This window comes from Squalius cephalus, assembly GCF_949319135.1.
Source record: "Squalius cephalus genome assembly, chromosome: 3".
NCBI lineage: Eukaryota > Metazoa > Chordata > Actinopteri > Cypriniformes > Leuciscidae > Squalius > Squalius cephalus.
This window is the reverse complement of record NC_137124.1, coordinates 23,870,415-23,897,320: the sequence shown is the minus strand read 5'-3', so window position 1 is coordinate 23,897,320 and position 26,906 is coordinate 23,870,415. Positions and strand designations below refer to the sequence as shown.

Here is a 26,906-nt window from a genome sequence, read left to right as displayed (position 1 = left end):
CATGGTTCCCCCGTTGGGTGACCCCCACATGTGTATTTCCACTGTAAGCCTCTCTGAGGATGTGTCTTTCCCTTGGCAAGCCACCTTGCCACCCCTGGGGTTGAAATATTCCACCTGCGGCTGGATACCCCAGTGATTCTCCATATGCAGCCCCTCCGGGTCATATGTGTATTCTGTAAGTCCCCCCCCTTCGGGCTGGCACTGATTGCATATTTCCACTGAGATATGCTTCCCAGTGTACCTTGGTATTCCTGTGTTAAGTAGGAGTCCTTCGTCCGTGCCAGTCTCACGACAGGGATCTCAGACTTAGGCAGGGCACTGGAAGACAAACGAGAGGTGGCGTGATTAGACTGGGAACCCCCATTTCGTCGCCACTGACGTAACTCGTAGTGACCACGAAAGGGAACGTCTCATATGTAACCCTCGTTCCCTGAGTGGGAACGGAGACGTTACGTCTCCCTGCTACTTCCGCTGTACCGCTGGAAACGCCTGAGTTCAGTCTCGGCTCTTCAGCAAGAAAACATACTGCACTATGCCGACGTACTTCCTTATATACCCACGAGGTAGGGCGGAGTTACGCATGCAAATCCCGCAGACCGCTTTGCAATTTGTGAACATAAAGCAGGATAGAGTACAAAGGAGAGGAAACAGGCAATGACTGTATAACATCAGATTGATCAGAGATGCATCAGAAGGGAGTCAGATGGCATAAATATAGTACATTACAGTATGTATGCCATGTGATACTGTAAACTGATTACCATGGTAGAGACTGCCACATTACTGTAACTCACTCTTCATCTGTAAAGGTCAACTACAGTATACAGTTATATGGCACAGTGACAACATTTACTGTATTGCCAGCAAACTCTGTTCTAGCACCAAACCTCATGGCAGTTTCATAACTTCATCACACCTTTTGATAACACACGACTAGATAGATACTATTACAAACATTATGGTTTCAATTTCATAAGTTATGTAAAGTAAATGTATTGTCTAATGTGGCAACTGTAGCCTGTAATTATTTAAGCAACAATGGTGAATTGAAACATGTATATTGCATTGTTTGCTGTTGAATTAATTGATTGTTAAAAGTACTAAACTGAAAAAGATCATACTGTTGTGTTTCGGTGATTAAACCAAATGTTCTCATTACATATTACAATAATCTTGTGTTTGAAACAATGATCAGGTGGACTGAAATATAACTGTAATTAAAGCATGGGATCAGGTTTTGAAAGAATGACTAACTGTGTTACAAGTGTGATCAGTTTGAATTTTTGTACTAAGAGTTTTGAAAATGTACACCTTACCTGTGAAAATAGAACCAAAGCGAATAAATCAAACTGTAAGTAGTGATGTAAGGAATACTGTTTCTTGGTCCAAGCCTCTACTCGTTTTAACTGAAAATTATACCTTGACAGTAATTTATGAGCACTATTTATTCATATCACATTTAAACAAAGCTTTTAAAAACCCTCCATTCCGGAAACCAATATTGTTACAATTCGTAAAAGATGAATCATTGTCAGTCCATCTGAAATTTGAATATGGAGATTAAGGTTAGGATCATGTTATTTTCAGTAGTGTTACAGCACACCATGAGTGTATATTAGCACCATTTATTCTTTGCTTTTAGCATCTGATTGATAGAACATGTTTGAGCAATTTGATTGCTCAGTCTAAACGCTTCAACCACATGGCATCAAAGATGAATAGTTAAGATAAAAAAATAAAAACCCAAAATTACAAAAATCAATCCATTTCTTATTTCAATTCACCCCTTCAACATTTTTCCCGTAAAGAACAGGATATATGGTTGCCAGATTTTAAAAGTGTGATTTCTAGGCCTGGAAACGTCAAGCAAATTAAACTTCACAGGCATTTTTTTACTGAATATAAATTGTTCTAATTATGCCATGGAATTGTGAATAAATAAAAATATTTCTTTAAAATCCATAACCCTTATTCAGTAAAACTGGAAAAGTCATGTGCCTTTGTTGTGGACAGTGGGGGAATCTTGGTGTTAAAAAGGTTGAAAACTACTGATCTAAACAATCACTCAAAGCTGGTCCAAAACATTTCACGTTACCACTTTGACATGCTGATGGTCAGAGCAATATCAATTTATTTGTTGCATATAAGAATCACATTTACACATACATACACATTTCATACATTTTAAGGAAAAATGCCCCTTCTTTCACTAGAGAGGTGTGACATTTTGTTCAGCCTGTATTGCACTCCGGGTAATGTAGTCATGAAATACATATAAAAAAAAAAATTCATGATTCAAGCAGCCTACCATCAGTAGAAAAAAAAAACTGACGTAGACAACAATTCCAAAACATTGCAAAGTCCAAAACAAGGTGAGACCACAGCATAGTTCAATCTGCACATAATCTCTCATGGGGTCAGACTGGGGGCAACAGAATACACACCTCTATCAATTCAATTCCTTTAAAGAATGAGCAGTGAAGCATGTAGATCACACAAACAACTCATCTTTAACTTTAAATAAAAATTTCACTTTTCGAATGGATTAAACTAAAAATCAGTTCATGCAAGTCTATGGAGTACATACTTGGTCTGATCTCTATTAAATAAGGAATAAGTCTGAAGGCTGTGTCAGTCCAATAGTGCAGAGGTACACTGGGAAAACCATCATGCTTTTTATGGTCTTACAGTATTTTAAAGAACATATTTGGCTTTTTACATAACATTCCATAATGGCAATAAGTATTGCATTGCATTTTGTCTCTCTAATGCCTAACTGGACTGCCCAACAGGAAGATCTCTTGTTCCATAAACTGATGGCTTGCAAGGCTTATAAGTTTGCTTTAAGGTCTTGAGTTAGGATAGAAGAGCTGTTGACATCAAAAGACAGGAAGAGTTTAGCATGCATGCCATTGATCTCAATTTTCCTCACACACATACACAAGCAGTGAAGCAGTGCTACTGAGATGTTTAGCTTGTGTGTATATAAACATATACAGTGCTTCTGCGTCAGGTCCCCTCCTAAACTACTACTTTGTGTCAGGAACAACGGGACAACTGTCTGAAAAGCCAAAAGACAGGCAATGATGGAGAAAGGGGTAAGACAGGTGAAGTGCGGTCCTCCCTTAGTGGGTGTAGCGGTCACTCGCAGCAAACCAGGCGGATGGGATGTCCGGAGAAGGGAAGATTGGAGCATTCGGCTACAGCATGTCTCGCTGCTTTCTCACTGGGGAAGGTCACCAGTGCCTCCCCACTACGCTGACCACTCCAGTTATACAGCACGAGCACCGAGTCCGCCTGGAGCTACACCAAAACAACATTTAAAAACCAAGTCAATATTTACATGCATATATAGATATAGATATATACATATACAGTGCCGGTCAAAAGTTTGGAAGCATTACTATTTTTAATGTTTTTTTTTTAAAGTCTCTTATGCTCTTAAGCCTTCATTTATTTGATAAAAAATACAGAAAAAAAATCTTTCTATTTCAAATAAATGTTCTTTTTTAACTTTTTATTCAAAGAATCCTGAAAAAAAATTATATTAGCAGCATATTAGAATGATTTCTGAAGGATCATGAGGCACTGTAGATTGGATGATGAAAATTCACCTTTGCATCACAGAAATAAATTATATTTTAAAGTATATTCAAATAGAAATCCATTATGTTAAATTGTAATAATATTTTACAATATTACTGTTTGTACTGTATTTTTGATCAAATAAATGCAGGTTTGATGAGCAAAAGAGACTTCTTTCAAAAACATTAAACATAGTAATGTTTCCAAACCATTTCCAGACACACACACACACACACACACACACACACACAGTAGTAGTCAAAAGTGATGCCCGGAGGGGATAATCATTTTAATGACTCTACAAGTCGAAATGAGGATTTTTTTTTTTATGCCAAACTGTGCGGACATAATATTGCAGTTTCATTGCGTTATCACAAAATTGATTCCAAGCACAACTTAACTTACAAATGAACAGTTTTTAATAATATTTGAATAAAGGGAGATTTTGAATAAAGATCACTTTTGGCCACTATTGTACATATTCCAGTGGTGGCATTTATAAATAAATATATAGAAGGGCAAGATCCCTCCACATGCACATACAGCACACAGAGTTCTATAGAGAGAAACAGGATTTGAGTTTGGATTAAACACCATTTAAGCATTTTTGCATAAACCCTCCACACACAGAATCTGTCATCTTACAGTCAATCAAATCAGCAGAAAAGATGTGAAAGTATATATACTTAGCCATTCATTAGGAATCCCTTAGGAAAAGGCTGGAGCAAGTTAAGAACAATGATGACAATCAAACCCCAAACCAATAAGTCACATCGGAGAAAAAGAGCATTATTACAACAAGCTTCTTAAAACAGCAGCACACAGATCATTTAAGCATACTGGGAGTAAATTATGCATGAAGCAGAGAGTGAAGATTAATTTACACATATTCAAAAACAGAAGAGCATTACTGGACTGCAGTACCGATTGGAGGTTACCCCGGAGGTTAAAAAGTTAGCGTATTAGTCCATGCAGAAGCGAGGGGTTCGGGTCACGGGGCATGATGGGAGCTTACCTGGAGGGGCTGCCCTTACAGACAAAGCCACTCTTTAGGCTGAATCAGGCTCCGGCCCTGCTCACTCACTCCAACCAAGCTGCTGTAGTCTTCAGGAGCGTACTACAGCACAACGAGCCACAGTCAGTGCCACAGGCCTCACGTTACACTCACAACAATCAGCACTTCAGCTACAGGTCACGCTAGAGTAGTATGCATTTCTACTAAGGGTGTCAAAAGATGTGCATTGACATGGCAGTGAAAAAACTTAAATTACAGTGTTGAATTGATCATCATATAAAAAAAATAAGATGCACTAAATTGATCAAAGATTTCCATTTTTAAATAAATTATTTTGACCTTTCTATTCAAAGTATCCTGAAAGATAAGCAGCAAAACCGTTTTTAACATTGATAATAAGAAATGTTTCTTGAGAATCAAATCAGCATTATTTCTGGAGGATCATGTGATACTAAAGTAATAGAGAATAAGTATAAGTATAGAGTAATGATGCTGAACATTCAGCTTTGCCACCATAGAAATAAATTACATTTTAAAATATATTCAAATAGAAAACAATATTTTTAAAATTGTAATAACATTTCACAATATTACTGTTTGTACTGTATTTTTGGTCTAATAAATGCAGCCTATATTTTGGCTGTATGTGTATGTGTGTGTGTGTGTGTGTGTGTGTGTGTGTGTGTGTGTGTGTGTGTGTGTGTGTGTGTGTGTGTGTGTGTGTGTGTGTGTGTGTGTGTGTACTTGTACAACTGTCTTTGTGAGGACCAGTTTGAGTCTTAGACCGTTGGAGTGAGGACAAAGAGAGCAAAGTGAGGACATTTTGGCCGGTCCTCACTTTCTGAGACCCCTTTAAAGGCCTGTTTGAGGGTCAAGACTTGGTTTTAGGGATAAGGTTACAGGTTAAGGGTAGGTTTAGGGTCAGGGTTCGGGTTAGGCACTTAGTTGTGATGGGTAAGGTTAGGGTAAGCGGCTAGAGACTGCATTGTGTCAATGAATGTCCTCATAAAGATAGATGTACAAGAGAGTGTGTGTGTGGTTTATCGGTTATAATGTTTGGAGATTTTTTTTTTTTAAAGAAATATCTTCAATATTAAGAATGGTTTTTGCTGCTTAATATATTTGTGGAAGCTGTTAATACTTTTTTTTTTTTCTAAAGGAATCTTTGATGAATATAAAGTTCAAAAGAACAGAATCTGGGATGGAAATGTTTTGTAAAATAAATGTCTCATTTAAAAAATATATTATTTTACATTTTATTTATGCATTTAATTGTATATAAGAATTAATGTATCGAGAATGTGGGAACTTTAGTGGTATTCAGACAGACTACCGTAATCTTGGTATAAGTGTAATTCAATTCCAAATTCCTGATTTCATTTATTAAGAATCAAATCATTGTCAGAGCACATATTCAGACCCCTAAGTCTACAGTATGTTTGAAAATGTAAAAACTAAAATGTAAACAAAGTACTGGGCATACTGAAGTATTCGTTAAAGACTAATTCTTCAAGTATTACAGTTCATTTAAAAGGTTCAAACACAGGTCTGAAGCGTAGTGCCTTTTATCATTCAGAACCAAAGTAGTGACACCAGTGTATGCCCAGACATTCAACACACCACCAAAATTCACTGCACTGCAGGAAAAAAAAAAAAAAGGTAGAACAGTAAGCATCGTACAGGGTTGCATATAAGATGTTTAAGCATGAATGCACTATATAGAAAGAAAGAGGGGGCCTGCAGACCACCTGCCAAAAAGAAACACTTCCCACACACAGAGTCCATAGTGTGCATTTTGTATCAGAGGTTAAAAGCACACTTGGAGGGTGGACTGGGCTCGGATCCATTTCATTGGTTCAGCCAGGAGTCAAACCTGAACTCAGCATTTCACACACGCGCACTGTGCTACGCTTTGTGAACAGTGTAACACGCACACCGCTCAGGTAAACGCACACCGCTCAGGTAAACGCACGCCTTAGAGGAGAGTGCAGGTACTCTGCATGCCGAAGACAGTTGTACTACCATCCCCACCACACATCTGGAAAATCTCCATGGCTAGACATTAATATACATACACAGAGAGAGAGAGAGAGAGAGAGAGAGAGAGAGAGAGAGAGAGAGAGAGAGAGAGAGAGAGAGAGAGAGAGAGAGAGAGAGAGAGAGAGAGAGAGAGAGAGAGAGAGAGAGAGAGAGAGAGAGAGAGAGAGAGAGAGAGAGAGAGAGAGAGAGAGAGAGAGAGAGAGAGAGAGAGAGAGAGAGAGAGAGAGAGAGAGAGAGAGAGAGAGAGAGAGAGAGAGAGAGCACACAGACCCGTGCCCAAAACAAAGCAGCACTCTTTTCCACCTAACCATCCCTCTGTCTGTTATAACCCCCCTTCCCTCCTTCTCTGAGTGCAGGTGTCATACCGTCCTCTGAAGTCTCCGCCTAATCGGCTGTCAGCTAATGAGAGGACAAAATGTACACAATGATTCATCATAAAACACTATGCTATAAAACACTACAATACAAACGAAACTTCAAGATGTCTGCTGCTTATCCAACAGAAGCAGGGTCCTGATAAAGTCTCAGGTGAGAGGTGCACTGCTTGGGAAACCCTAGTTTTTTTACTTGTTTTTGAACTTGAGAACCTTAATGAATGAGTGAGTAGTGGAATGAAGAGTCACCTGATATCCCTGAAAGAAGCTGAGGATGTCTTTGACCCCGGCGTTGTACGGCAGGCCCTGCATTCGCACCAGTGCTCCGGGCTGAGGGGGGAGGAGGGCAGGGGCAGACTGGGCCGCCACAGCTGCCGCTACTGAACCCGGCGGGGCCGCAAAATAACTCATCGTGGAGGGAGAGACCGGTGGACTATTCAACAGTGGGAAAAAAGGTTTTAATCATGGAAAATAGATTTATGAAGTGATAAAACAAATTACATTATAAAATGGACAGTTTAGAATTTAAATTCTGATTGGAGAAGCTACATTTGAAGCTGTTGTAAAACAGCTGACTGATGTATACGTGACCACACATTTGATGTTAATGTGTGAAGTTGATAAGTAGCTTGGCAACTGTTAAATGGCACAGTTAGACAAATAAACTACACTACCATTCAAAGGTTTGGGGTCACTTATGCTCTCAAAGGCTGCATTTATTTGATCAAAAAATGCCATAAAACAGTAATGTTGTGAAATATTACAATAATAATAAAAAAAAAGTTTTCTATTTTAATATATTTATTCCTGTGATGGTAAAGCTGAATTTTGAGCATCGTTACTCCGGTCTTCAGTGTCACATGATCCTTCAGAAATCATTCTAATATGCTGATTTGCTGTTAACACCATGTCTACACCGGACGCAACAAAGCATTTGTCCTTTGTGTCAGTTTGCAATTACAAGGTTAACAGGTGTTTTTGGAATAAGATCAATTTCTCTTTCGTGAGATTACTTCCTCTTCTTGGCCAGGTTACGTTTCTCCATTTTGTAAATCCTAGGGGCAAGGCTTCTAAACTGTACATTTTTAGGGGCATGATATTTAAATGATGATTGTTTTCAGCCGCCACATTTATCAACGTACAATCATTTGTACAATGGGATTGGTGGCACACATAGTAATTTTTTAGTTTTGTTTCATAAATCACATGTGAACCCTGTTGTAAAATGATTTCTGTGCTTGGATCTACGTCAGATTGATAAATGAGGCCCATTGTTTGAAGTCGCGTCACGCCGCTCGCATCCTGTGTAGACAAGGTGATAAGAAACTTTTATTTTATTTTATTTCTTACAGTTATCAATGTTGAAAAAAGTTGTGCTGCTTAATGGTTTTGCGAAAACTGTGATGCATTTATTTTTCTGAATTTTTTGATGAATAGAAAGTTCAAAAGAACAGGATTTATTTGAAATATATTGAAATATTTTGATATTTTCCTACAACAGTAGTGTATTTTTCTTGCTGAAAGTAAAGTTAGTGATTATTATTACAACAAATACATTCCACACACATTCATAATTTTTTCTAAAAAGGTGATATGATACATGACACTGTTTAATAAATAAAATAGTCAATTTTTCTTTCACCATATGCCAACCCTTTAACCAGGTGGAATGAAAACTGGTAAAATCTTTGCACAGATTTTTGTCTTGTACCTTGGGTAGTAGGTGGTGTAGCTCATGTTCATGTTCATGTAAAGCTGTGGAGAATAGTAGGCTAAAGCATGTGCAGGGCTGTGTGTTGGGGGCTGTGGAGTTCTTGGAGTGGCCAGCAGGGGGGACTGATACAACGCAGCCTCAGTGGGAATCATAGTTGGAGTCGCATGAAATGCAGTGTATGTTGGTGGAGATAGACCTGAGTGGGACAAGATAAAGTGCTTTATATTAAAATAAACAAATACATTTGTTTTCACCAAAACAGGCAATGTGTAAATCTCTCTCATACACACACACACAGCTGACCTTGCACAAGTATGTGAATGTCATGTATACTTAGCTCATATGGCACAGGAACAACTACAGTGTCCTCTGATGTGGCGTGAGCACATACGGCCCATTCTCAAGCCAAGGTCAAACAACCAGATCGAATCACTCAGTAAACAGCCCTTCCTTTAGTGCCGCTACAGGCTTGCTCTTTCTAAATGCCAAAATGTTGCACCTTTAGATCCATGAAAGAGGTGATCACACTGCTTTCTTGCAGATAAGCTGAAATCTAATCTCAAACAGACTGGAACACTGCACACAGATCAGTGTCTTTAAAACAGGAACTGATTACAGCTGCTGGCTCAGGCTAAATACTAACTCAAATGAACAGAGCAGTTCCATCTACAAGCATTTGAAATAAAATAAAAAAAAATCTCCATAAAATGAAAAATTCCATTCAGACAGTTTCTTACAAGGTAGTTTGCAAGGAGGCGGCGACAGGCCGCTGCGATTAAGCGTTCCCCCCATCAGCACAAAGCTCATCTCCTCAGTGGAGCACTGGAACACCTCCACATAACGATCCTTCATCATCTTCTTGTGGCACTTCTGAGACACCATAAATGCACGGTCAGATGACTTCATCTGAATGAAGGCATCACCAGAGGGTCGACCCTAGAAAGATGGACAGAGAAAAGACAAAAAAGGGTAGGTCAAAGTGTCATTCTAATAAGGCCTGATGATTTTTGTTTCATTAGGTTCCTAATTAAGTCACCTGCTGGTTAAGGACCATATGCACTCCATGTGGTTTGATATCAATGGTGTGTTCCCCCATAAACTCTAGGATGTCCTCGATGGCGGCGGTGTATGGCAGACCTCTCAGTCGGATGCAGTCTCGTGTGTTTCCGGTAGTGATGAAGGGTGGCGTGGCTAACACAGGCATAGATACCATCGGAGGAGGAGGAGGAAGTGTAGAGATCAGTGGAGTGGACATGTAGCGATTCAGCACCTAGTTACAAGATACAAGAGGTCAAGGAAATGGCAATAAAGAACTGTTGGTTTCCTAAAAAATTTACACAAAAGTCAATTTGTTGGTTTTTTTGTTCCGATTAATCCTCAGCGTAGCAGAATTGCAATAATACAAATTTTCACTAAATGTGGGTAAAAACATAACTGCTGTAATACATGTCAGTGTGTCAGCTACTTGTTAGGGAGAAATACATATTAACTGCCACAGCTTATATCCTCTACCAAGCAAGCATTTGACATCAATTTCTTTAATTAAATCTCTGTGCGTCTACTGACGGGAAAAGGTTTACATGCCTTGAAATTTTAAAAGTACATAACTTTGAGACCATTAGCAAAACATGCACAGAGGGCATTAGGGGTCAAAACATTTCTATTGTTCTTACACAATGGAGCCTGAAAGTCAAAATAAAGGGTACACAATTATTCCTTGTTTTTAGCCGTTTCCTGTGCCGTTTCGTCATTTTCTCATAAATTATTTTTTATTAAACGGTATTAAAATACATACATTAGTTAAAAAATTATTTTTTTTGCATTTTAAGATAATGACTTCCTAAAGACATGTTAAAAGGTAAAAAAGTAATGCACCATGAAAAGCAATGCTTGGGTCACTAAGGGTTAAATAAAATGCATCAGTACCTGCTGGACCTCAGCTGCAGTGCTGCGGAACAGCTCGATGTATCTCTTGCCCAGGACCTGTTTGTGCTTCTTCAGGGAATTCTGGGCATATTCCTCACAAGCAAAGAGAACAAATGCATCGCCTGTGGGACGTCCATCTGGGTACTTCACAAACAGAAGCCCCTCCATCCCGTCCGTGACCGGGCTCTCTGGGCCCAGGAAGCCCAGAACATCCTGAGGAGTAGCAGTGAATGGAAGCCCGCGCATTCGGATTATCACCTGGTTTTCCTTAGAAAGGAACTGAGCTACCTCATTGGACGTGCCTGTCAAAAGAGGGGGAATTTTACATTTAAAATGGTGAGTAGTTACAGAATGTCAGAGACACTCTCAGCTGCTCTAAAAGCTTTCAGCAGACACATCCACACGCACTGTAATGATATCTCGGCAGGCCGCTGCACTTTTACACCTGCTGTGTGTGAGGGAAGTGTGAGGCTTTTGAGAGGCTGCTGACCCATCTTCCTCCCTGAGGGAACGGCTCCCTTTCTCTGTGGCCTGGCCAGATCAGGGGGGCAGGAGAGGGGGGGGGGGGGTAGTTTCCCCATCTACCTGCCCAACATGAGTCAGCAAAGGAAAAAGACTCACAAAGAGCCTTTCATTCCCACAGGGGGGGTGAACACACACAAACACACACACCAGGGAATAACGGACCGAGATTTACTCTACAAATGCTAAGAGTCTACTCCTATTACAACTGAAGACTTCATGTAAATGTCTCACCTCCTGCAATCTTCAGAAATTCCTCCCCAGTCGCTTTATACACCTGTAACAAAATAAATGCAGAATGTCAACCATGATGCTTATTGTATATAGCCATTTATACATGGTCTGTCTGAATACTCGATTTTGATTGACTGGAAGGTGTGCATTAAAAATTGTTTAATGCACAGGTAGTTCCAAATCAGTTTAATCACTTTTCTATATTAATGTACTGCTTTCATTGAAGCACATACACACTTTACTCGCACACAAAGATCAGAGATCGCTCTGCGCACACACAAAGATTCAGGAGCACAGAAACTGCTGGTCAACGCTGCCCCAGTTAAAGACATGGGTGTTATTAGACAGCAACATGTCAAAAATCATATTACAAAAGCAGCCTTTATCCACCTCAGAAAAATCACTTAGCTATGGAACATGTTAACGGTTTCTTATGCAGAAAAGTTAGTTCATGCATTCATGACCTCTGGACTGGATTACTGTATTGCATATGTGGTTGTTCTGCATCCTCAAACTAGCAGCAGCATTTTGGACTAAATTGTAGCTTGAGTTCTTACCAGGTCAAAAAAATATATATGATCACATAACATCAATTTTATCATCTCTACACTGGTTACCTATTAAGTTCCATATAGGTTACAAAGCATTGCTACTGAACTATAAGGTCCTAAACAGTTTAGCTCCTGTGTATTTAAACCATCTTCTATCGCCTTACAATCCATCACACTCTTTAAGATTACAAAACACTACAAAAAACTTTTGGTAGTACCTACGATTTCTAAGTCCACTAAAGGAGGGACAGCGTTTTCACATTTAGCTCCTAAACTCTGGAATAGCTTACCTGATAATGTTTGGGGCTATGACTCACTCTCCCAGTTTAAATCTAGATTAAAGATGCATCCCTTTAGCCTAGCATTCACATAATGCATATCATAACCTTGCTTTCCAGAGGGCATATGTCAGATCAGAAGCATATACCTCCTATTTACATTGCCTTAAATTTGTATATAACACACACATATTGTCAATTGTCTATTTTGTATATTGTGTATTTTTATTATCTGCATCTCATCACTGTCATTCTGTCTGTGCTGTGGAAGCCTCAGTCACCAAGACAAATTCCTTGTATGTGTAAACATACTTGGCATAAAGCTCATTCGGATATGACCATGTATTGTTTGAAACGTTATGAACAGCAGCTACACTAATTATTTTCCATTTGCTTTTGGTATCAACCTCGGGATGCCCGTAACTAGAGATTACACCATCAGTTAGAATCTAGCCTCTTATGAAGACTTCAGATGACAAAACACCTGTGAAGAGATGATGGCAACCCCTACGAGCTCTTCAGATGACACACAATGTTCTATGTATTGTAATCATTACGATCACAACTTGTAATAATTGCTTTAATGAGCTCATATTCTCTGTCTAAATGAATACATGATATTAGTATTATCTTATCTTTCCATTAATGTTGTTCTGACAACATTAAATTGTAATGTAGAAAGTGTAAAGTTGCGTTGAAATGATATGTATAGTGAAAAACGCTATAGAAATAAATGTGAACTGAAAATGTGAATCAAGATGGAAAATGTAATCAAGATGGTTGATTTGACAATGAGGCTGACTGTTTTTTTCTTATTTTAGCAACAAAGCTTTAAAAGGAATTAATTTAGATATGCAGCTTCTTTGGTGTGCTGTGCTTTAGCATGCTGTTAGACTGTCATGGTAAACTCTCCAAAAAACTCTCTAAATTCATCCTCAACTCAGACTAGTCGGTTATGAGAAAATTTAGTTTCTCACATGCCTAATGTAAATTTAATATAGAAGAATTAGGATTATCTCAGACTAAAGTGAGTATTGGGACTATGCATATTATTAGAACAGCTGATGAGAGTAAAACAAAACAAGCTCATGGTTAAGATGCTGTAAAGAGGTGAACTCACTTCAATGTATCTGTTGCCCATGTGGTGTTTATGTCGATCCAGTGCCATGTCTCTGTGCTCAGAGTTTATGAAGCGAACCAGAGCTTCCCCGTTCCTCCGGCCCTGAGCATTTAAACACAGCGCAACGCCGCCTCTGATACACACACAAATCAAAGAAAGATAGAGATGCAACATTTAAAAACTAGCTTGTAACCTTGAACAATTTGCTCGTTATGATACATCAGCTTTGACATTCCACACAGCAAAAAAATGCTTTTCTTACTTAGTATTTTTGCCTTGTTTCCAGTCCAAATATCAAAAAAATTCTTAAATCAAGATGCATTTACTAAAGTAGTAAAATGCCATAGTATATTTTGGTAACACTTTACTTGAAGGGGTGTGCATAAGACTGACATGATACCTTCATAATCATGACATGACACGACACATGTCATGAATATGAAGGAGGATTTATGCATGTTTATGACAACTGTCATTAAGTGTCATTCTCTCAATTATGAATTTTTTTATGCAAATATGACATTGTTTCAGATGCCTTTGTTATGACAACTTGACAAACCAATACATCATAATCTGTCATAAATGTGTCATAAACATGACATAGCAGATTAATTATCAAACTTAAGAAACTACTTAGCATTATGGGTTAACATTACATTCAACTGTCATGTGGTTGGTTTTGACATTGGCTGTCATGATACCATTATAACTGTGTCATGAATATATTTCTGACCACTTTTTTTTTCCAGTATTCCAGTATTAATTATAAAATAATTTGACAGTATTAACACTTATTGACATTTTAATGACAAATTCAATTTGTACCACTGGAAAAAAAAAGTGGTCAGTAATATAATGAAATGTTAACCCATAAAGCTAAGTAGTTTCTTAAGTCTGATGATTAATCTGCTTGTTTATGAAATATTTATGACAGGTTATGTTGTCTTGGTAATGTCAAGTTGTCATGACAAAGACACTGACAGGTTATGATGTATTGGTTTATGTCAAGTTGTCATAACAAAGACATCTCAAACAATGTCATCTTTGCATTAAAAATGACATTATTGAGCGAATGACACTTAATGACAGTTGTCATTAACATGCATAAAACCTCCTTCATATTCATGAAATGTGCCATGTAATGATTATGAAGGTGTCATGTCAGTCTTATGCACACCCCTTCAAGTAAAGTGTTACCTATCTTATCTAATTTGACTTATTTAGTAAATGCATCTTGATTTAAGAATTTTTAGATATTTGGACTGGAAACCAGACAAAAATACTAAGTAAGCAAAGCATTTTTTGCAGTGCAAATAAACCTTTTCCACTAGTGAAAGTCCTGATGTGACATTTGGCTGGATTTGCTTTTGAGGTCTTACAGAGTTTTGCATTACACTGTTAATGTGTCCTAAATGGTCTTTTCTGAGTGCATGCTCAGTGTCATTGTGAGTGTGTGTTTCAGTGTTATGCTGAGATGTAATCTTACTTGGCAATGTTGAGGCCCTTGAAGAAGCGAGCAATGTCCTGATCAGACGACTGCCATGGCAACCCACGAGCTCTGATGACCGTCTCGCTGTCCACAGCTTCTGTCTTACTGCTGGAAACAGTGCACATATGCAGACATACAGATAAACCTCATGCTCAGAAGCATTCATATGGGTATTATAATGAGAAAACTCCACAGATGTATTTTGAAACCTATGGTCAAAATCAACAACTCTCAACAAATTACTTTTTGGCCAGCAGCAGTAAAAGGGAAACTTCTCACTGCTTACACAAACAAAATACACTGTTTGTTTACAACATCAAAAATCAGACCACAGCAAATGTGACTGAGTACATACCACGCTCCAGATTCGAACTTGTAGTTTACAGTTTCAAAAGTTGAGAATTTGTGATCTACAAAGGAAAAAGTTGAATTATGAGATCACAAGCAACCTGGTCAGTTGTGCACATCAAAAGTGAAATACGTAACATGTTTTCTCAATACATAAACGGTACAGATCAATCCACAACGCTGCATGACTCACTGTAAGGCTCAGCCAGGAGATGCAGCATTACCAGAACCATGTTCTCCACTTCCCTCAGTCCGGCCTCCTGCTCCACCACCGCTGGAATACACACGTCTGACAGCAGCGTCAAGGCACATACATGACATATGCACACACATGAATGCACATATTCCTATTAAAACAGCTGAACATGCTTTTGAAAAGAACTAGTACATGGCAAAAAAAACAACAAATGTATATGTATGTATGTATGTATGTATGTATGTATGTATGTATGTATGTATGTATGTATGTATGTATATTTATTTATTTATATATATATATATATATATATATATATATATATATATATATATATTATATATATATATATATATGTATATATGTATGTATGTATTTATGTATGCATGTATATATATATAAAAAAACAAGTCACAAAAAACAATAAAAAGTCACACACACACACACACACACACACACACACACACAAAGAGTAAAATCAAAAGCATATGCAGGATACAGTCCAGCATGGAGGACATAGTGAGATCTTTCATGGGGCCTGCGTTGGGGCAGCATTTGTGAAACTCTTTCTTCAAGTCCACAAACGTGTAGAAGCATTCTGGCAGAACCAGATTCTACAACAAAACACACAAAGGCAAATTAGGTGGATGCAGGTAGGAAAATGTTTAGGCGGAGCCTGAGGGAAGGGCAGAAGAGAGAGAACAGTAAAGAAAGAGGAAAAGGTATAAGGCAGAATGGATTGAGAGCGCTTTAATGTCCTCTGGATGACATAACATTCCTGTGAAGATTATAACATGTTGCTGCTAAACAGATTATACCTCAAACTGACAGCTAATTTAGAAATGTCAGAAAAACACACACACTTTTTCCATTTCAGTTAAAGCATACACTCAAGGATGAAGGTGTGTTTTTGCGGATTACCTTTTTGGAGGCCTCGGGGTGCAGCACCTGTCGGATAAGAAGTGGTCCGTCCACACAAAGTGTGTAGGAACTTCTGCCCAGAGACTTTAGTTCAGCTGACACCGACTGATGAAACTGGAGACAGAAATAAAAGCATTTAAAGAGAGAAGGAATGGAGAAGAAGAAGAAGAAGAAAAAAAAAGATTATTTCTAATCTAAAACACCACAGCATTAGACCATAGGCATTAGATTCACTTCCCTTTATATCTACACTGTTCAAAGGTTTGGGGTCAGTAAGTTTTGTTTTTGTTTTTAATGAATAAAAAGTGTTTTCAACATTGATAATATAAGAAATGTTACTTGAGCAGCAAATCAGTCTATTAGAATGATTTCTGAAGGATCATGTGACATTGTAGACTGGAGAAATTATGCTGACAATTCAGCTTTGCATCACAGGAATAAATTACTTTTTTTTTTAATTCCTTTAAAAATATAGTCAAATCATATTTCACAATAATACTGTATTTACAGTATTTTTGTTCAAATTAATGCCGCATTGGAGAGCATACGGGCTCGGAAAGGGAAGCCATCTATAAGATAGATCTGTGAGCAACAAAATCCCCTACGAAAGGTTGTTACTTAAAGCGTCAGTTCACCAAAAAAAATCTAATTCTCCATTTAATTCTCCAGCTACACAACTGACATTTTGACGCTTCAAAAACATTTATAGAGAGATTGTAAAACGAATCCATATGAATTGAGCGGTTAAGTCCAAATTTTCTGAACAGACATGATCGCTTTATACGCTGAACAGATTTAATTTAGGCTTTTATTCACATGCAAACATTTATCAACTCACACATCAGTTATATGATAAACTGTGGCTCAAGCAAGCTCACTTGACGGGCGAGAACCAATGAGATTCATTCTCATGTTACGCAGCACGTTTGAGTTTCAACAAAAACCAATGAGGTTCGTTCTCGCACACCAAACATGTTGGGTTGTTGAGCTGCTGTTTATGTTCGCTGATCAATGTTTACATGTGAATAAAAGCCTAAATTTAGTCTGTTCATCACAAAGTGATCGGGTCTCTTCAGTAAATTTTGGACTAAACCGCTCAATTCAAATGGATTAGTTTTACGATCTCTTTATGAACATTTTGAAGCCTCAAAGTGGTAGTTGTGTAGATGTCTATGGAGAGTACAGAATGGGCTCATATTTTATTAAAAATATCTTAATTTGCGTTCCAAAGATGAATGAAAGTCTTACGGGTTTGGAATGACATGAAGGCGAGTAATTAATGACAGCATTTTCATTTTTGGGTGACCTAACCCTTTAAGGCTGTTAGTAAAATGCACTTATGCACTTTCATACACCCATAAAATCTTACCAACCCCAAACCTTTGAATAGTAGTGTGTGTATATTCTTAAATTAACAGCTTTAAAAAAAAAAAAAAAAAAAGAATTATTCCCTGCAAACCTGTAAAAGCAAAAGACCTCACACAAACCACAGATACAGGCAATCAGAGGAGACACTAAAAGATTTATTATTAGTTTATCATTATTAGTAGCTTGTAAAATAAACTGCAGTAGGAAGTTCAGGAGTTTCAGTTTAAAAACAAGCAATGTCAAGGGCAGCACAGAGGACACCCACATTATGTTGTAATATGTGCACATGCTGCTTCGTGTACAAGCGCATGCGTGTGCTTGTTATTAAGCAACTGGTCAGACTGGTTTGGTGAAAATACAGGAAGTTAGCCATGGCAGTCATTTCGGATGAAGTATTTCACATGACAGAGAGCGTTAGATGACAAAACAAACGCAGAGCGTTTGTCCTACTCTTAAAACACAGCAACTGTTCATTCCCAGCTATAGGGGCTCCCACATTCACCTGTGTTTAACAAAAACATTGAGTCTTTAATGAACCATTATAGATGTTTAGTAAACGTATCCATCTCTGCATCAGTCAAGAGCAGTCCAGGCAAACCACCAACTATGACTTGACAATTGATTTGAGTACTTCATGTTATTCAAGTTACAGCAACGAAAAAAACATGTCAAAACAAAGAAGAATGTGTTATAAAGGGCTGTTCTTAGGCTCTGAATGAAGCAAAGTTTAGTTGTTTGTGGTTGCCAAGCAACTTGCCTTATTAAAATACACAATTTTACAAAGACTCTGAATAAGAGTTGGAACGATCAGTTTTATAATATTAGTTTTATTGTTTTGTGTGTTCTATTTTTAACTCAAGTGTTAACTAATGTAAAGCTAGACTCATCTTTTGGTTTGCCTTCATAAGTTGAAAATACTTGAAAATATGCTGTATAAACAAATTAATTATTATGTGTCAACATTTGTTTTAAAAGCATTTTATTCATTGGATTGTCCAAAAAAAAAAAAAAAAAGGTTCTAAAAAGGATTTTATATATTAGATAAATATATAAAATATATTATGATATACAATTTCTCTGTGATATTAAAACCACACACACACAAAGGGGCTTTTTGATCAAACAAGACTCCAGTGGCGATGCTACATAAGGTCCAGGGTGGCACCGGCCCACTGGATCTAAAAGCAATCAGAAGCAGCAGCAGGCAGTGGTTCGAGTAAGAAAATTCGAGTCTCTGTTCCGTGGCCAGGAGAAGGCTAATCCTTGCCCAGCCTCAGTGGCACCTTTTATTTTTCTTCTGTTCAGTGGTTATTTTTTTTTTATAAATGGATTTAGTTGTTTTCAATAAAACACTGGCTAATAAAACACATTATTACACGGCTCTTTGGAATCCTTAATTGTAATTGGTGAAATCGCGCCATCAAGCGGTATGTTATTCCCCGACAACAACCGCTGAAAACAGATAACACAGGCTCACCCGGGTAACTGAAGTCAGCAGCGCTATACGCTTGCTAGGAAAGTTTTTTCCTCGTGGAAGTTTTGCGTTTGGTGAGCTAATAAAATATTAAGACTCAGTCAATTCAATACATTGAGTACAGTTATTTAATTACGTGTTCCAGTATTTTGGACTAACTCTCTCGTTTCATACAAACGCAGCTGTTGCCATTTTGGGACGATTGTTTTGTCCACTGTTGGATTATAAGATAACAATCAGGTGCGATTTTAAAACCGTTTAATATAAAATCAATATCTCTTTTCCCCATAATTATTTATGTGGCGAAATGCTGTGAAGTTGTATGACTGTACAGTGTCCCTTAAATGTCCGTCTAATTTGAACTGCTCTCTCCGAGGATGCTTTGCGTTTAAAGAGCTAATAAAATATTTATAGTCTAATTATTTACTTATGTGGCAGTAGTCGTGTAATAAGCGGGATAATGTACATCCAGCCGGTTGTTATCTCAGATCACCCTGTCGGGGGTTTATTCTGAGATAACAACCAGCTGGATGTACATTATCCCTCACTTAATTTAACTATTCCTAACTGTCAAATTATTTTTATCCCATGTATTGTAAATAATGTAATTTAAGAGTAGCCATAGAGGTCCATCCTATTTTACCAAGGTCCACTCACTTAAAAATGTCTGGCCTCACCACTGCTCCGAACAGTTGGGGAAAGGAATCATTGAACATTTCAAAGATATAAGCCAATCTGCAATGAATTACAACAGAGAGCGGATGAACCATTACAGTGTTAGTTAGACTCTAGCATGCAATAAGAGAACAGATAGAACCTTTGTGGCCTAATTTTCATATCATTTAGGCCAGCACTGATAACAGAAGCCAACGTCGCCTTTACCCAGAGCAAAAAAGTAAAAGCAGCCAAGGCACATTGACAAAAGTTGAAAAGATCGTTTAACCTTACAAATCTACAAGCTGGGAATTTCAGAAAATCCTAGAGCAGTTTAAAGCTCTCAACCAAATGAAAGCATCTGAAGGTAGAACTGCAGCTCATTTAGCTAGTGTACATTCCCGTCATGCTCTTGGATTATGACGTGCTGTTTTTCTACATAACCTGTCCATCTTCATACCTCATCCTAATATGAGGCTTCAGTTAGTCATTAAGAGCTTAACTAACAAGACTTTTGTAAATACCCGACAATTCCAAAAGTATAATTCAAGAGCTTTACATCTCAAGGAAAGCTTTAGTGGTATACAGTGAATGTATTATTTTGCATGCGTGCGCTTTTGTATTGTGTTCATGACTGTTTTTACTGCACAACCCCACCTTGCACAAATTAACAACTGCAATAATTAAGTGCAAACCTAATTTCTACTACACAAACATTGAGCTGAAACACAGACACACCCTGTGCCTACAAATGATTAGAGCAGATCAAACTCCAGATATGAAGCAAGATATGAAGGGTATCATTTCACTGGCCAAATGTTTTTATTTTCCTTCTTTATATGAAATACAAAAATGCAATCAAAACAATGATGATTCATTTGATTAATTTGTATATTAAGCAAAAAGACAGAATGAGCAAACTAGCCTGTCCAGTACTGAGAAAAAAAAGTGTTTGTGTGATTAAAATGTGATAAAAAAGGTAGTTAAACTTGATCTGAGTTTCAGTTTCACATTCTCCTCTACCATGATGTCATTGAGAGCGAGAAATAAATCTGATCTTTAGCATGACAATCAATCAGGTTGTCTTGTTAAGCCATGTTTGCTCAGTGTGTGTGTGCATGTATAAAGACGCCAAATGGTCCTATTTAAGGTCGATCAAAAAGCAAGTGAGCAACAAAATCCCTGAAAGGTTGTTCCTTAAGACTATTAGTAAAGTGCACTTATGATGGTCATTTACGGAAATTTTGCCACTTATGACCACATGATTTTGAAACCTGTGGATTTTTAAATCCATCAATCGCTCGCGTACACACAAGGGCTATCAGCAGAAAATATTTCTTACATACACTACTGTTCAAAGGTTTTGGCATCAGTAAGATTTTTTTAATGCTTTTTAAAGAAGTCTCTTCTGCTCACTAAGGCTACATTTATTTGATCAAAAAAGTAAAAGCTGTAATTTTCTGAAATGTTATAACAGTTTAAAAGAACTGTTTTCTATTTTAGTAAATTATAAAATGCTATTTATTCCTGTGATGACAAAGCTGAATTTTCAGCATCATTACTCCAGTCTTCAATGTCACATGATCCTTCAGAAATCATTCTAATATGATGATTTGCTGCTCAAGAAACATTTCTTATCATCATAAACATTGAAAACCGCTGTGCTGCCTAAACATGTTTTGTGAAACATTATCATTTATCATTTAGAATACTTTCTTCAGAATAACTGACCCCAAACTTTTGAGGGGTGGTATGATTTCATGTTTATCAAACACTGAGCATGCAATTTAATAAAATAATTTGAAAATCTGATTAAATAATTCTGAAATGAAGATATAGAGAAGCAATATCAAACAATCTTAATAGCTATAAACATGAAATGTTCTGGCATGTAATTAAGGTAATATTAGGAAACAAAATAAAATGTTAGTGAAGTTTTTTTTGTGAAGGGTGTAACAAATTATGAGATCGTGAGACACAGTAATGCCCTGTACTCACTTTAGGTATTCTGCCCTTCAAAGTTTATAGGACATATAGTGATGCTTACTTTTGAGTGAAACTCACCTGGAGTGTGCAGGATAAAGTAAAGTGGGAGTGTTGTAAGATAAGGTAACAGGATGTACCGGGGAACTAGCAGGATGTTTAAGCAACAATCACATACAACCGGTTTTCACTTAATCCATCTATTCTGTACTTACTTTACACAATACTGCAAATGAGACTCAAAACCCATCTAATTCGTGTCTATAAATGACCATTTCACTGATGGGAAGTCTGTGCTTTCCACTCTAAGGCTGAATGAAAGAATGGATGAATGTGTCACTCATCCTTTCATAGAGGCATTTCTTAGAATCCTCCATGAGCATTGACAGTCTGTAGAGTAATAAAGCTCTCTGCTCATCACACAGGTACTGACATGCTCCTGCCAGCCTGATGTGCTTTCTCAGCAAGCTCAGAGAACAACACACACACACACACTTTCTCTAACACACCCTCTGTCTCTTAAACACACCCAAGATCCTTTTCTCCCACAAACACACTCTTGGGCTCATAGTAACAATTTTATTCTGCTTAAAGTCTTTTCTCCCTCACACCCACACAGATGTGTTAACACCACACCATTCCCACAGCGTTAGCGTCTAAAGGCAGGTGCAAAGCCAAAGCGAGTCATCCAGAGAGTGCCAGCAGCTATAAATGCACAGCACGGATCAACCACTAAAGCTCAGAAAAACAGGTTTGACTTTGACTCAAGTGTGTTAGTAAGATAGAATGAGCCACATTAAAAGCCTTCCAAATACCTGCTTCCTAACCCAGACACACGGGTGAGAACCTATTTTATCAACCATTGAGTCACAACAGTGAGAAAATGGATGTTAAGTTGTGTTACAATTCAATAAATATGGGATCTTTCTTGAAAGAATCTTTCACTGAAGAAAACAGGCCAAGTTCCTCATCGGACCGCCGTACCAGAGTGAGACCGTCAGCCCTTCCTCAAAACTCCTCACTGTTCATTATAGGGCTGAGTATGGCATTAAATATATTGTGGTGACAATATAAAGTGTATAGTGATAGAGATTTTCCTATATGGTGTAAATCGCAGTATGTAAATATATTTGTGCAGCAGAGACCTGCTTTAAGTTATTGACAAGTTGGAGTAATAAAGAAACAGTTAAGAATTAAAAAAGCGCATACTTGATGTTAAAAAGAGTTAACGAAAAGAACTTAAGGCTGTGCTCTAATTTGTGGTTTTAATAACAATCAGTGTATATTTAATTAATTCAATGAATGGAGATTTTTTTACATTTGATTATTCAATTTCTTCCTCGAATGCTACTGTACCTGAAAAGCTTCAAGCACTCTTTATTTCACTTGTATCTTTCATATACTGTATTTAACCTATTGTTTATAAAAAAAAATTCTTATTTTTATAACAAAGATAAAATAAAATAAAATTGTTATTGTAAAAACAAAACACATCAGTAGCGAACAGCCAATCACATGCCTTGAAGCAGAGAAACTGTGATTCACGTCTCGTGAGGGAATCAGCAAGATTCTTTTCTTTCTTCTGACGAAGATTAACAGATTGAATAATATGAACTACATAAATGCATGATAGATTGATAGATGATGGATGGATAGATCCTTTTTAAAGCTTTATATAATAATTCCAAATCTTATTTATATTACATATTATCTGTATACGTTTAGATAGATCAAATAATTATAATAAATAATCATGATTCATCATTAAAAGCCAGAAATTATTATATTTAAAAATATTTTACTATGTAGTGGCCTTTAATTTGGAGAAAGAAAAAAAACTGGGGTAGTGACTATTGCGTCAGAGATCTGTCACTTTGCTCACAGCTGATTGGTCCGATTTTGGTTTGAGATCTCTTACCCAGACCATAACCTAGCCGTGGAGCACAAGTTACTATGGCGTTGAACACCGCTAAAAACCAAGGGTTGGCGCAAACTAAACTGAAACATACCTGCCTATCCAGCTAAACCAGAAGGACAAACACAATAGGAGAAACTGAACTGAACCAATGGTTTGATAGTGTCTGTCTTTCTCTCTCTGGCAGGGAGAAATTGATTTCACTAGTTAATATTTACAGAGCCCCTTGGGGATAGGCTACAACTAAATCAAGATAACCTGCAAATGCCACCACCTAAATGTAACAAAGGTATGCAATACAAATGTGAGAAAATGATAGCATTTAGGTCGCTCATTTGTACGTAAATTTTTTTTTAAAGAAATATGTCAATTCCAACAAACGCATAGTCCCACAACTGAGCTTAGACTCTGAGCTCTAAATACTTTTCTGTGGGATAGTAATGAGAAGGTGTCCATTATGAAACAGTGGGGGGTGGGAACAGGTTTACAGAGTACAAACAAATCTCTCTGCGTCACAGTTGAGAAACACGTTTGGCGACAATCACCTTTTGTCAAAACATACGTGCAAAACTCGGGAGCAACCCTTAACTATCCAGATCCAGCTCGATAAATGAGCTTAACATGGACAGCAGATGAAAAGAAAGACTATTAATTCTACTAAAGAAAGAATTATTTCCATTGTATTCCCTCTGTTATTCTGTTCATCATCCCCCTGTATTCGTATCACTCTTGCTCACTCTCAACTCAATGGGTCTCAGGTGGGTGCACTCGCAAGTAAACATTCCGTCTTCCAGATGTCTGCTGAACACACCAGTCAACAACAAGACTAGACCTGCACACTCGCTTAGAGCAGAGCGTCTGTGCCTTCCTTCCCACACCCAAACCACAGAGCAAGCCATTTAAAAATCAATCCAAGTGTGCAATGCCAAAGACTTCTTACCTTATGCTGACATAAGAGCCACTGTATAATGTGACTTGGTTTGAGTTCAAGATATTACAGACTAAAATGTCTAAAACATTCCTAAGCATCGGCCATGAGATACACAAACACTGTATAAAGACACAGACTGCATGAAGGCGTCTCTCTCTCTCTCTCTCTCTCTCTCTCACCTGCTGCAGGACGCTCTCCAGCGGCTCGGCCTTGCACAGCTCCTCCGCCGTGAGCCCGGTCTCCTCCTTGCACTGCTCCGACAGATCCACACTGTCCGGCTGTACTAGAGTCCGCTGAAGCTTGCCCACCTGTTAACAACATCATCTCTTTCAAACGGCCTCGCAATGCAACTCTAGCGGGTTTTGTCATTGGCGCGCCCTTACACACCTGGCCGTCGAGAACACAGAAACAAATGTTCAATGTTCTCCACGCACCAATGCTGGTCTAAGTAGGCAGCTCAGTGGCTTTGACACCGAGTTACTATAGCAAAGATGTTGATATTATTCTCGGCAGTGTGTTTGTGTAAATGCAAAGCAGACACGGCAGGGTTACTGACCTACAGGCGATGACATGCACCAAAAAAAGCACGCTTTCGTATCTCGTGGCTCGAAAAAAAAAAATCGCATTATAATGCTCTAATCAAGTTGTCAAATAGATCGTCAAATTAAACAGCTGTTGAATATAATGTAAATCACAATGTAGAGCATTTAACTATCTGAAAGCGCACCTTGTTGGTGAATGTCAGCTGTCAATGTGGTTTCTAATACTAGCACATTGTGGGTAGTTTAAAGTTTGAGACCTTACATCAGGGTCAAAAGGTCCGTACCTTATTCTCATGTAGATCCACAATTTGCCACACCAAGAGAATTAATTCCCTTTCATCCGACCCCAGTTTACCCCCATTTGCACCAGCTGTTGCCCCAAAGAACACCACCAGAGTATCACTGTGCGAAGCCATCAGGGACCACAAGGGTAAAAACTACAATTAAGAGCAAAGATCAAATAAAACAGTAACACGAGGGTTCACCTTTCTCCAAGAGAAGCAAACAAAAGAAATGGAAATTCAATTGAAGTACACGAGGAAGGACAGAAGATTACTCCAAGAGAAGGACACGAGAGAGAGTGCGGCACGAGACTCTACCTGTTGCTGTACTTGTGTGCTCTCTATCCAGAGTTACTGGTTTGACTGGTAAAGAAGGCAGAAAAAAGTCCTGGTTCGTCTCACGCTACCCCATAACAAGCCCTGAAGGCTTTTCTCGCTGTCTCGTTTTTTCTTGGTTACCTGGTTTTGGTTCGGCCTCCCTGTTTGGAGTCAATCTCCTGGGGGAACGCTTTGATTGGTTGGTTTGTAAAGGTGAGGGCGGAGCGTATTGCCACGGAACCTATGTAACCCGCTCGGATTGGTTTATATGCTCTAGGAAGTGGGAGATAAGATCAGAATTCACGTTGTCCTGCTTTGCTGCTACACACACCTATATAGCTGTGCTGCTTAGCCAGCCTACTTTATCTTCTGTTCTTTTCTCTCTTTTTTTAAGTTTTTTAAAAAAAAAGTTTTACGTTTGAAGAAACAAACAGTATAGGCTAGCTTTGAAATATAGCCTATGTTTAAAACACGAGTGTTCATGATTTAACTGATGTTGTGAACACTCGCCCGCCATATCAGTTGCCTAAATAAAGTCTTTAATTATTAAAAGTTTTATTTTATATATGGCCAGTGCGCTTTCATAAACACAATCTGCCAATACTCTCCTCTGCCACTCTCACTACTAGACAAATAAATAGGCTGATAATCTCACAAGACAAGGTTTTAGACTATCGACATTAATTGTGCTGCATTTGTTTGTTTATTCTGGTTATGCATTCGCTTTTGCAGTTATGAAGGGAAAGTTTGACTGGCACATTGAACCACCAATCACACTTCACTTATTTTATATGACGTTTAGGGGCGGGTCTTACACATTGCACCTTGCAACTACAATCTGCCGGAAGGATTCGATGCCAGAAACATCGTAAATCAACAGACCTACTAGGACATAGTTGTTGTTGGTTATTTATTTTTTTAGTTAACGCAATTAATGTAAAATTTTGAATTTGCTTCTTTATATAGCCTGTTTTTTCTTGAATATGTTGACCTAATGCTTTTGAGTGTTTAATCCATTCAGCTTCTCTCTAAAGAAAAAACAAACAATTATCGGCTATGTAGGATGACAAAGAAACCACAACAGGACAAAAGAAAAAGAAACCGTTTTAATGTCATATTTGGTAAAT

At 37.9% G+C, this 26,906-nt stretch overlaps 1 protein-coding gene across 3 annotated transcripts; it reads right to left on the bottom strand.

The window, feature by feature from the left end:
- Nucleotides 1-2,114: 2,114 nt before the first annotated feature.
- On the bottom strand, nucleotides 2,115-25,883 carry esrp2 (epithelial splicing regulatory protein 2). 3 transcript variants are annotated; one of them, XM_079867010.1, is made up of 17 exons: nucleotides 25,780-25,883; nucleotides 25,465-25,617; nucleotides 24,818-24,946; nucleotides 16,314-16,427; nucleotides 15,892-16,006; nucleotides 15,390-15,485; nucleotides 15,204-15,258; nucleotides 14,846-14,956; nucleotides 13,360-13,492; nucleotides 11,411-11,453; nucleotides 10,655-10,956; nucleotides 9,765-9,998; nucleotides 9,466-9,664; nucleotides 8,726-8,924; nucleotides 7,264-7,447; nucleotides 4,601-4,702; nucleotides 2,115-3,303 (listed from the first exon to the last, which is right to left on the bottom strand). In XM_079867010.1, the coding sequence occupies exons 2-16, from the start codon at nucleotides 25,594-25,596 to the stop codon at nucleotides 4,616-4,618; spliced, it is 2,133 nt and encodes a 710-aa protein (XP_079723136.1). In that variant the 5' UTR covers nucleotides 25,597-25,617; nucleotides 25,780-25,883; the 3' UTR covers nucleotides 2,115-3,303; nucleotides 4,601-4,615. The 3 variants fall into 3 exon arrangements, with proteins under 3 accessions (XP_079723136.1, XP_079723134.1, XP_079723135.1); XM_079867008.1 differs by lacking the exon at nucleotides 4,601-4,702 and having other exon boundaries at nucleotides 25,780-25,881; XM_079867009.1 differs by lacking the exons at nucleotides 4,601-4,702; nucleotides 25,780-25,883 and having other exon boundaries at nucleotides 25,465-25,672.
- Between the last annotated feature and the right edge of the window lie 1,023 nt (nucleotides 25,884-26,906).